The sequence below is a fragment of the Aphidius gifuensis genome, linkage group LG3 (genome assembly GCF_014905175.1).
Source record: "Aphidius gifuensis isolate YNYX2018 linkage group LG3, ASM1490517v1, whole genome shotgun sequence".
In the NCBI taxonomy this organism is placed as follows: domain Eukaryota; kingdom Metazoa; phylum Arthropoda; class Insecta; order Hymenoptera; family Braconidae; genus Aphidius; species Aphidius gifuensis.
The window spans coordinates 1,168,687-1,181,073 of NC_057790.1; the positions used below are offsets into that span (position 1 = coordinate 1,168,687).

The 12,387-nt window shown below is 23.0% G+C and overlaps 1 protein-coding gene across 4 annotated transcripts in view; it reads left to right on the forward strand.

Annotated features, from left to right (window-relative positions):
- The window catches only part of LOC122851273, a 162,260-nt gene that overhangs the window by 144,119 nt on the left and 5,754 nt on the right, over positions 1-12,387 (forward strand). For all 4 annotated transcript variants that reach the window (XM_044150396.1, XM_044150398.1, XM_044150397.1 and 1 more), the window contains one exon: positions 8,772-8,899. In XM_044150396.1, the coding sequence (XP_044006331.1) occupies positions 8,772-8,899 (128 nt within the window). The remainder of the gene's footprint in view (positions 1-8,771; positions 8,900-12,387) is intronic.

The window sequence follows — 12,387 nt, forward strand, 5'->3', positions numbered from 1 at the left end:
TTAAGTGTTTTTTTCTTTGTATACATCTTCATAATAAATTTAAATATATTTATTTATAATGAAAATAATTAATTGTAGTTTCATAGAATATTTAACATAAATGAAAATAATAATATCGTAAATTTTAAATAAAACCATAAAACGTTGAGCCGTATGAAAAGGTTGAGCAGTCAAAACGACATTTGGCATAATGCCTGTTTTTGGTTCTCCAGGTAACTACAAATACTATGTATACATATTAAAATATGTAACTGTATATACATCCAAATCTTATATATTTCAAAAGCATCTTCAAACCACCATACACTTTAAATCCATTCTACCAAAAAGTACTCTATACATATAAGTATAGTATCTACTTATGGAAAAGTAAACGAGAGTCAGCTTTCAACTTCTTCCTCTTCTTCTTCTTTTTATCTTTGGATTTAATAAGATTTTATAAGATCTTTTACGTTAAAAAAATATATATATTCTATATGCATTTACTGCATTTTTGTATAGCCATATTGAAACACTTTTTAGTGTATATTTTTTTGATCCATAAATTTATGCAAATTGCAACGGAAAAAATAAATTAAATAGAAAAAAAAATATATGATGTTATCAATTAGTTAATGTAAAAAAATTTATAGAGTTTTTTTTATTTATTTGTGTATACATGTGTACATTGAGTCAACTTTTAACGACTAATGTAATTAATGTAATTTCTAAAGTTACAATTATTTGATAGATCATATGTGATTGGGGTTGTTGAAGTTTTTGTTGGTGTAAAGCTAGATGAGAGATGAAAAGAAAAAATAAAAAAAAGTTATGGGGAGATTGGAGAACAACATTCTCTTGTGGTCTCTTGGGAACATCACAAACAAATAGTAGAGTTTGAGTATATAGTTGATCCCAGAGTGTTTCAAAGACTCTTGGATAAAAATAAAGAAAAATGAAAAACAATAAAAAGAAAGACTATCACATCCCTAGAGAAGAGAACTCAAGAATACTTGGAATATATATATATATAAATACCAACTTCTCGATTTCAAGATCTACCGGATAACGAAAAGTTCCTTATTGCTCTTTGCTAAAGCCTTTATTTAAAAAAAAAAAAACCTTTTTATAAAATTTATAAATAATCGGTATTTTAAATAACATAATGAAATTTTAAAAAAACATTGTTAATAATACTTTTTTTTCAATTTGATATAAAAATAAAGTAATTTTAAAAAATTATATTTTATTCAGAAATTAAACTCAAGCATAAATAATTATTTAAAATTAATAACAAATTAATTTTTTATAAATTTATAACCACTTTTTGTTTTAAATATTAATAATTAATAAAAAAATATATTAAAAATATTTTTTTTCTATTTTTATAATAATAAAAAATTAATTCAAAAAATTGTTATAAATTTAAAAATTAATTTTAAATATTGAAGCTATTATTTGACAAAAAATTTATCAATTAATTTTATCATTTTAATTATAAATAATTATAAGAATTATTTTTTTTATCCAACAAATTATTGTTTGATGAATTTTTTAATTTCGTTGATATTTAAAAAAAAATTCCACATGAACTGGAGGAAAAATTCAAATTAATTTTTTATATTATGTCTCTTTTAATACAATTAAAAATAATTAAATTTTTTTATTTAAAAAAAAGGATTTATGTAATTTTATTTTTTTTCTGTCAAGTTATAATCGCACTGTGATGGTTCCATTACTTTTTCAATCCAACTTGGTTCATAATGCAAAATAGCCAACGGCAATTTACCTTGGCTCATAATTTACCTTGGCCAGTTGTTATACACAATTCCACCATCGTTTTGTTAACTACCTGATGTATATACAATTTTTTTTTCTTTTATTTTTGTTTCATTTTTCTTCTTTAACCATTCTCCACTTGGTTGTTAAATGAAACGAATTGAAAAAAAACAGCCAAGAAATAAAGCAAAAAAAAAAAATATATATATAAAAAACAAAATTCATCCAAGTTGGCGTGCCTTGGTATGATAAGCAAGTGTGTGTTAAAGCCAGAACTCACGATGGCACTTGCACAATTCACCTTTCATTATGATAAAAATGTTAAAATATAAATTTTTTTGTATAAAAAAAAAAAAAAATCATATATAATTTAGAACGATTAAACTTGATATCATTTTTTTCAGAATATCAAGCTAAAATTTGCATAATTATTTCTGACTTCTGGCTGTTTAATCTTAATTGACGAAAAAAAAAAAAAAAAAAACAATAAGAAATGATGGAATTAAAAAACTTTTAGCCGAACAAAGAATAATGAAAAAAAAGTTAGAAAAATAAATAAATTAAAAAAAATTGTAAGCGATGTAAACACACACAAAAAAAAACAACGAATTTTTTAACCATATCGTTGACCTGATTGTAAAATGATCTCGTTAATTTTAAGGCGTCGTCGTTTGGTGTGGTAGTTCGTGCTTTTTTTCATCCTCAGTACAGGCACAGTAGGATGCAGAAAAAAATAAAAAAACAAAATGAGGATCGATAAGTACACCGATACCAAATCCAATTTTAAAAATGAGCACCGAGAGAAGCGTTAAGATCCGTTTCACTCGTGTTCCCATTTCCTCATGATTCTTCATCTCATTTTTTTTTTTTTTTTTATATTTTCTTTTATTTATTTTATTTCATCGTTTTTTATTTCCATTCTTTTCAATCGTAAAAAATATATATCTGTGTATATTTTAGCAATGCGACAATGTGCGCATGGCAAGTACATCTGACCCACATTGAAATATATTTTTTAATTTTCTATAAATATGTACTTCAATACTTCAAGGATATTCAAAGGATCATATTAATATTCAACAAATTTTTTAACCTTTTAATTTGTTATTAATAATAAATTACTTTGGGAATTTTCTATTTATTTTTTTTGTTTGTTTGTTTATATTTTCAAATGTCAAAAAAAACAAACATAAATATAAATTATCCTGTCAAACTGTAGACAAAGTCATTACATTAAAGGTTAAATAAATTTTTTAAGAAATTTTTTTTAAGACATAAAAATGTCTGCAAAGTGACAATTTTTAAAAAAATGTTTTTATTTTTTTAGTTTATTGAGTTACAGTCAAAATGACAGCACCTGTTTATTTTCACGTAAATTTATATTAAATATCACATAAATTACTTACTTATCTCCCTTTAAAAAAAAAAAACAATTTGATTACTTGAAAGAAAATAAAAATAATAATTTTTAAAATAATAAAAAGTCTGTTTACCCTCGAGAGAAATAAAAGAATTTTTATAATAAATCAATTGGAAGATACACCTGTACAACAATGCCAAGCTTTATTTTTGAAAAGAAATTATTTTTTTTAGTTATATAATTTTTTTAAGTATTTTTTTCTTTGACAATAGTACCTGCAATGTATAAAATAAAAAATATTATTATCTACACGACATTATACTCAGTGTTTAATTAACAAAACTTTATTTTCTTAATTAAAAATAAAAAAAATGTCATCTTGCTTGGAAAAAAAAGAAAATTTTAAATGAGAAAATTACCAATAAAATTTATCATAAATTTTTCTTTTTTTTTTATCATCACGTTTATTGCAGTTAATCTTGTTCTTTTTTAATCTTCAAATGTTTTTTTTTTTATCATATATTTTGTTTATCAGTCATCGCAAACGTGATTGAGATATTTTTTTTTTGATATAAATAGCAATGAATCTCTAGAGTAAATAAATATAAAAAATATAAAATTTATATGACATTTTTCTGTGAGAAAAATAGCAAGTTAAATATAAAAAAAATTTTAAATATTATTTTATATTTATGAGAAGAGATATTTAATTTTATAATTATTATTTTATTTTATTTTTAAAAGTATCCATTTGTCTGTTGGGATTTTAATGATGTCTTTATTTTTGCATCATTTAAAAAACTTGAGTTTTATATTTCAATTGTATTGACATTTTAACGACAGAGCTTTTATAATTGTTAATAAAAAAAAATTCAAGAAAGATCAAATGATTAAATAACATGAAAATAAAATAATTCTGTAAGTTACATTTAATTTTTTTTATGAAATCAATTGACTTCATTTGTTATTAAAAATTTATTTATCTCCAAGTCAATCATGTGAAATTAATATTAAACTTACATAGATCATTTATAAAATATTCTCAGCTACAAAATATAGTAAAAAAATTATAATAAAAAACACTGACGTATATCAAACAATAACAAAATACATGGACGTAGATATTTTCACTTTAAAATATATACACATCAGTGGATTAATTCAGAAAGGTAAACACATCTCTGTGCAAAGAATGCCTAATGACTGGAAGATAAATTTCGTAACCTCAATATAATAAGAGAGACTTCTATCTCGGGTGAGAAACTCGAGACGTAAAAATAAAATAAACATAATAAAAACAAGCGAATAAAAAAAAAATCCTAATGAAAAATAAAAAAACTTAAACAACACAGTATAAATTTTCAAACAAAGAAAATAAAATGATAATATTTTTTAAAAATTCATATAAAACTTGGTCAATAAATTTTATATTCCATTAAAAAAAAAAAAACAATCACATTTAAATTTTTATCAGTCTATACACATGAATGATTATTATTAAAAAAAAAAATTAATTTAAAACATTTAACCCAATTTTTAGTGACAAATATATTATCACGTCTTATTAATTTTAAATTTTGCAAATAATAAATCAAATATGATCAAAAAAAAATGGCGGTAATATGCTCTAAATTTTTATTACATTCATAATTTTATTTTATTATTATTTTCTCGTTTTTTTTTATATTTTTTATGGTCCCATGGAGGATTGGTTAATGTTGAAGCTGTATGTGAAGATGGATACCGTTTTTGCTGAAAGCTTATGGTGCAAAAGAACGACATGAAAGTGATAGAGATATGAAAGTATAAGGGATGCCACTAAGGGCTCGTGAATTTACTGGTAAAACTTGGGTCATATGGCTTTTTAGTATGTATAATATACATTGCCTAGTAAGAAGGGGCTTTTAGCTTGGGAATTGTAAACATTAAGTCACACTGAAGGTGGTAAATGTAACCCTGCTTTTTATGGTGTCTTTTGAAATTTTTTACATATCAACACCTGTACTCTGGACCAATGAAAAACATATTACAATTACATTTTGATAACTTGAATAACATAAAAAAACACTTGAGAAGGTTTTATATAAAAATTAATTATAAATTTATTTACTGTTTAAATTTTTTTTCTCAATTAAAAAAATATCAGTCAGAAATGAATTTAAAATTTGCAAGTGTTTTTTTTTTATAGCTTTTATTTATTTTTATTATAATTGAAATATATTGACCACTTTAAATTTGATTAATTATTAAAACAAAAAAGGTTTTTAATACTTCTTTTTAGTTTTAAAGTTTTTCTAAATTATTTATTAGTAATAAAAAAAAAGTTTCAAAATAAACGAAATGATAAATTATAAAAAAAAAGCGTTGACTTGGGATTGCAATTTTGTGGTGCAAATTCTTGACAATCGTTGGTGAGAAAAAGCAAAAAAAAAAAAGTAAAAGAAATCAAATAAAAATAAAAGTCAAGAAAAGAAGCTTTTTTCCTTGGTTTCTCGTATATACATATATATTTTTTTATTTTTTATTTTTTCTATTTACTCTATCTTTTGTATTTTTTATTTTTTGTTTTCAGTTGAAATCCTTTTTTTTTCCTCGTTGAGTTTTGCCACAGTGCAATGGTACTCTCGATGGCTTTAAAAGTAACAAAAATTTTCGAGTCAACAGGGAATCTAACTATCTCCAAACGTAAAAAAACTTTGTGCCCTCTATAGAGGGAAAAACTTGGCGCTTTAAAATTTTCCACTATCTCACACTTATTCAACACTTTTTTATATATATGCCCTAAACTATCTTACAAACAAAGAATACTTTATACCCTTTTTCTACCTACAACACATATATTTAATAATAAAAATTTAAAATCGCGTGAACGAGTTTGAAGCAAATTGTAAAAAGAAAAAAAAAACTAAGTCACGGTAGATGATTACGTTTTAAAAATATATAAATTTTTTTGAAATATCAATTTATATTTCGAAACACAAACAACAATATAAATATGTAAAAAAAAAAACAATTTTATTTATATTCTTTTTATATAAATATACTTGGGCTATGTGTTTATCCATATTTTAACTTTGTAAATATATAGGTCATGAAATATATTTAAAAAATGAAAAAAATGAAAATATTTGTTTATAAATATTTGAATTGTGGATAAAACGATAAAACCATCATAACACAATCGTTCGATTGAAGTAAAGACACAGACCGGTAGATGATGATGCGCTATTTGGGTCGAGTGTCAATATGAAACTGTACAATCACGGTGTGAATATACCCTGTGGACTTAATCCAAATAGAACGACAAAGGCATGCACATATACAATCCCCCTGTCCATATATATTGTCTAGTTTACTCATGACTTGTATTTTGTGCTGGTAGAGAGAAATCTACACTTCAAGAGTGATACAAACACGAGTCAATAGATATACATGTACTTGAAGAGAACATCAATCAATTTTTTATCGAAATAAATGAACAAAAAAATATTTAAAATAGATAAATAATAAATTGATGAGATATTTTATATGAATTTCTTTTATTTTAGAATTTAGAATTGTTTTGGAAATTAATTTAGACTTGTTTTATAATTTTAAATTGAGAATGAATATATTTTTTTCATTTTTTAGTGAGTAAATATTATTTTTGAAATTTTTTTTTTAATTTAATTTTCATATTCTAAATTTAGTGGAGGGAAAAATAGTAATGGAAATTGGAAAATGAATTTAGTTTTTCATTTTAAATATTCAAAATTTAATGGATAAATATATATCCAGGTGTTTTCTTGGTAAATATTTGTTTTTTTTTTTTTTTTGAGTAGTAAAAAATTGTTTTCGTCAGACAAATTGAATTAACGGTTTTGAGGATGCTTGTTATGGTATCTGAGGTTTGAATTTATTTTTCATAGTTGTTAGTTCAATTTTAATGGATAAAATATAATCTCCAGATGAAAATAAAATTTATTTGTTTAATTTTGGCATTTATAAAATATTTAAAATCCATTAACTCGGTGGATTTTATCATTCAAAATTACGAATGAAATTAATTTAATTAGTAATACTATTTAAAACCCGAGATACGTATTTTAAAATTTTTATAAATTATAAAAATTATCTTATAAATGTTAATTATATAACTGAATATTTATGTTGATTATTTAAAATATTTTTAAAAAATTTCTGGGTCAATATTTTTTCTTTTTAATTAGCGAAAAAAATAAATTTTAATCAAACAAATTAATTTAATACTCTTGACAATGCTCACTATGATATTCAAATTTATTCCTGATATTTATTCACCTAGTTTTAGTATTTATAATTAATCCTCAAATAGAATTTATTGAATTTCGAAAATATTCAAAATACAATCTTAAAATATAAATACCAAAACTACTAAATTAATTTATCATTTCAAGTAGAATTCTCTGGAGAAATATATAAAACTAAATATTTTTCTCATTAAATATTTTAAGTAGAAAAAAAATTATATCTTTGTCGGACTAATTAAATTAACAATTACAACAACGCTAACTATAATATCCAAATTAATTTTTTATAATCACAAGCCCATTTAGTATTTAAAATATAATCTCTTCTCAAAATAAAATTAATTAATTTAATTCTGTTATTTAAAAAATGTTTACAATCCAAATTTCAAGTTTTTAATATCAAAACTTTTAAAATAAAATAAATTTAAATATATAAATTCAATTTTTCAGTTTTATAATGCATAAAAAAATGTGTAGCTATATAATATGTATAGTAAATATAATCATTTGTTTTTCCACTGTTAGATAATACATTGCAAAAGAAAAAAAAAAATCTCTCCTTCAGTTAGCTAGGATTTTCATGAATGTATTATTGTTTATGCCAATATGTCTCATGCCAGATGGCAGAGTGCAACTAAAATACACATTAAATACATTTATATATATATATTTTATATATGTTGTGTTGAATTTCATCAAGCTAGTGCACCACACTAGACGAAGACTGCAATTTCAAGAAAGCAGGTATTTTGTGTTCATGTATACCTTTGCAATTGCAAACACATTACATACATATATGTGGTTACATGTTATTTGCTTGACAACCTGAGAGGGTAAATATGGTTACCCAAAATAAATTTATCGTCAAGTTTTCAATTATATTTACCGTTATTAGTCAATATTAATTATAAAAAAATTTAAATCATCATAATTTAAAGGTCCACTACAGAAACAAAAATAAAACAAATTATAAATTTATTTTTTAAACATATTATATAATTAAATTAAATAAATATCAACAATAAATTTAGATAATATTTACCAAAAAAAAAATGTAAATTACATTTAGATTTAAAAATAAAAATTCTAATCATATTTCAAACATATTTTATACTTGATTTATATTTTATAAAAAATGCAAAATATATTCAAACTATTTATGTCCAAATATAAATGTCATTTAAATAAATATTTAATATAATTTAAAAATATTTTTTCTACTTGGTCTCACGAATTCTCAATAATTTATTACAACATTTATAAATATTTTATATTTTCTAAATTATTAAAAAATATGTATGATATATAAAAAAAATTTTTTTTAAGAAAAAATACTATTTTAATATACATTGTGACTTATGAATTTTTTATTTTATGTGTTGCAGAACCAACGACCGAAATACTCGGTGGTCCAGATCTTTATATCGATCATGGTAGTACCATCAACTTGACTTGCATAGTATTGAACAGCCCCGAGCCACCAGCATATATTTTCTGGAATCACAATGATGCGGTTAGTTATCTACCCAAACCTATCCTTCTATTATTAATATCTTCATTTTCTTTTTTTTTATTCCATTCAAATTTTTTCATTTAAATATTCAAATAACTTTTTTCAAAGAAAAATATAACAATACCAAAAAAAAAAAACAATTAACTCGAAAAAAAAAATGATAAAATAATGAATATACAGCTCAATAATAATCCGATAAGATAAAATTTGAATTAATATCATTTTGCAATATTGTTGAGCTTTTTTTTATTTTACTCATATATTAAAATACATATAGATATAATTTAAATAAAAAATTGCTTTTATCGATCAAAATTCTCACACGATTCTGACTCATATATACACACGCAATGACTAACTTTATCATGTCAATAAATCTAAATTTTATCGTTTGAAAAATAAAGAAAAAAGTTAGTTAAAAGTAAAAAAGGTATTATCACTTAAAAAGCCAAGGTTCCCCAAAAATAAAAAAAGGCCAAACGCAAAAAAAGTAGCAGTAGTTTGATAAGTAAGTTGAATAATAAAAAGGATCACTTTCACAGTTTGATATCTAAATTCAATGAGTGCGTGACAAAAGGTCGTAGAGTTTTGTATTTATACGATTGGCAGCTTTTGCACGAGTGGTTGGTTGGTTGAATGGAAGCTAAGTACTAACCAGTAACAAGGACAGTAAATTGTACGAAATATCATGGACAATTATACTCCAGTAATTTAAACCATTGTGTCCAGCAAGGATGTTCAATATTCTCTATACCAATCACTTCCAATAGTTCGATTAACTTCTCTCTCTAGCCACCCACTAAAATCACCTCTTTATTACATCAAATAAAATACAAGTTGTAAATTTAAATATTTAACTTGGCTTTAGTGAACACTTTGACTGATCGTTTAATTATAAAATTAACAATTTAAATAATTTTATATAAAGTTTATGGCACATTTGACCATACCATTTTCATCCAACTTTTGTAATATAAATTTTTAAATTAAATACATGTTACAACTATCAAATTACAAGTATTAAATTTTTATTATATTTTTATTTTTAATTTAAAAATTTAAATATCAATTTTACATTTAAAAAAAAATTATATTTTTTTATTTTTTTATAATTAAAATATAGATATTAATATTGAGTTAACTGTAAAATTTATTAATGGAATTAATTTATAATTACAAAATATTAAAATTGAAAATGAATACAAGTGAAAAAATATTTTCTCAATAGCATATTTGGCTGATTGATACGTGCTGCGTCATGTACAAAGGTAAAATAGCTGATAGTCTCAAAATGTTACGAATCAGCCTCAGGGAATTACAAACGAGGGAATATTCCAATTGAGCTAGTGAATATATATATAGGTACACATACAAACTAGGCCAAACAAGAGTATTCGATAGTAGAAACCGTTTCGACGACCATTCGGACTAGGAATTCAATTAGCTATTCTCAAGTGATTTGCCTTTATATAATGAATATATAATAAAGAGTCATTCTTGGTTACTTAGTAAACCAAAAACAAACTTGGAATTAAAGAAAATTAATCACTTGTTTTTCATTGTAAAAAAGAAACAAATAAACTTTTGAGTTTGATAATTTTCTTTGATTTTATCCCTCGTGTAAAATTAGCAATAATAATTTTCTCAAGGGTACAATTTTCTCGAGGAAAGAATAAGATCAACCGTACGTGTTTTATTTTATTTTTTTATGTTTTATTTTCCAAGAAAATTAGAGTCAGGATGGTTAACAATGAGACATTTTAGTCGCAAAAGGGTTACACTGTACACACTTAATCATGTAATATTATACTGATGACAAGATGGTATTTCTCTCAGATGAAGAAAATATAGCTGCAGGTATTTTGTGAGCTATATTACACGAGGATTATATTCTGTTGGCCTTTGTACACAAAGCTCGGATAGCTAACTTGATGTCATTAAGAGACTGTAATGAATATTAATTATTTTGCCTAAGTGATGATAATCCTGATTGAGATTGTATATTCATTTTGTTTTTCAATTCGTGTTTGCAAAATTTTAGCTAACTTTATCACTTGAAAATGCAATAGAAATTTAATTTTTACTAAGCGTTTTATTTTTTTATATTTTTTTTAAGTAGAAAAACATTATTTTTGTCAGACAAATTTTATTTTTTTATTATTTAAAAATCAATCTCATTTTAAAATGAAATTAATTTACTTAATTCTCAAATATAAATACTAATACTTGCAAAAGAAAATATATAGAAAAAAATTTTCTCAGTAAACTAAATAATAAATAAATTTAATCTATGTTGAAAAGTTTTTTAAAAATATCTTTTACATTTCAATAAAAATACTTGAAAATTTAATCAACAATGTCAAATAATTTTATTACAATTGAATTTGTGCAATTATTGAAATTAAATAACACAATGTTGATATGTGATTTTGGACATAAGCCAAATACTTGAAAAAAATAACACTTCAGTGTCTTTGCCAAATTGCCAAAAGGCAAAATTCCATTAACTTGAATAATTGTGTGTACCATTGATTTTTAAAAGACAGCTATTTCCAGTATCTTTTTTTCAATTATAATCAAATGCTGAAAATTTTAAATATCCTAGATTTTACAACAACGATAAGTAAACTTTGTTGTTTTTTTTTCTGTTGGATGTATTTTAGTGAAAATGAAACTAAAAAATATAAAAGATGCAAGTGTATATTTCTGAGTGAAATTAACATGGTGAATCAATGAAGATTGTTTACAGCAGATATAAAACGACCCAGTTCTTTCGCCATATCCACAGTAACTTATCTTGTCTATGATCTCGTGTCAACATCTCATGCTCTACTCCTTCTCGTGTAATCTTTGTTTCGTTGCTTCGCATACAAATTAATTTTGTGAAAACCCCGCACTATGCTAGATAAGATGTAGACCATCACACTATTAACGAAGCTTTAAAATTTATTTTAAAATCTACCAACACGAAATCGTGTTTTTTGTTTATACAACAAAAAAAAAAAAATACATAGTGATTTTTTAATGTAAATAAACAATGGATATTATTATTATTTCAAGTTGAGATATTTTTATTGTTATTTTTTTAAACTGCACTTAATTTTGGTGGATTAAATATTTATCTTGCAAGATGTGTGTTGATAGTTAATTTGTTATAATAAATTGTAAACAAAACACTAATTTAGTCTTGTTTAATTCAACGCACATTTGTGGCTATCGAGGGAAAAATTAATTGACCATGAAGGCTTTTGTATACATTCCCTTGTGTGTATGCCAACTTTTTGTCGATACCTGCAGTATCCTCGTGTTAAATTACACTTGATTGCAACTAGTCTTTATCATCTCTTGATTTTAAAAATAAAATATAAATAAATACACTGCAATTTAGATTTTTTTTCTATTGATTTTTTAGAAAATATAAAACGTCTTTATTTTTATTCTTTGATTAAATATACAGTATAAATTTATCTAGAATTTTTTTAATTTTA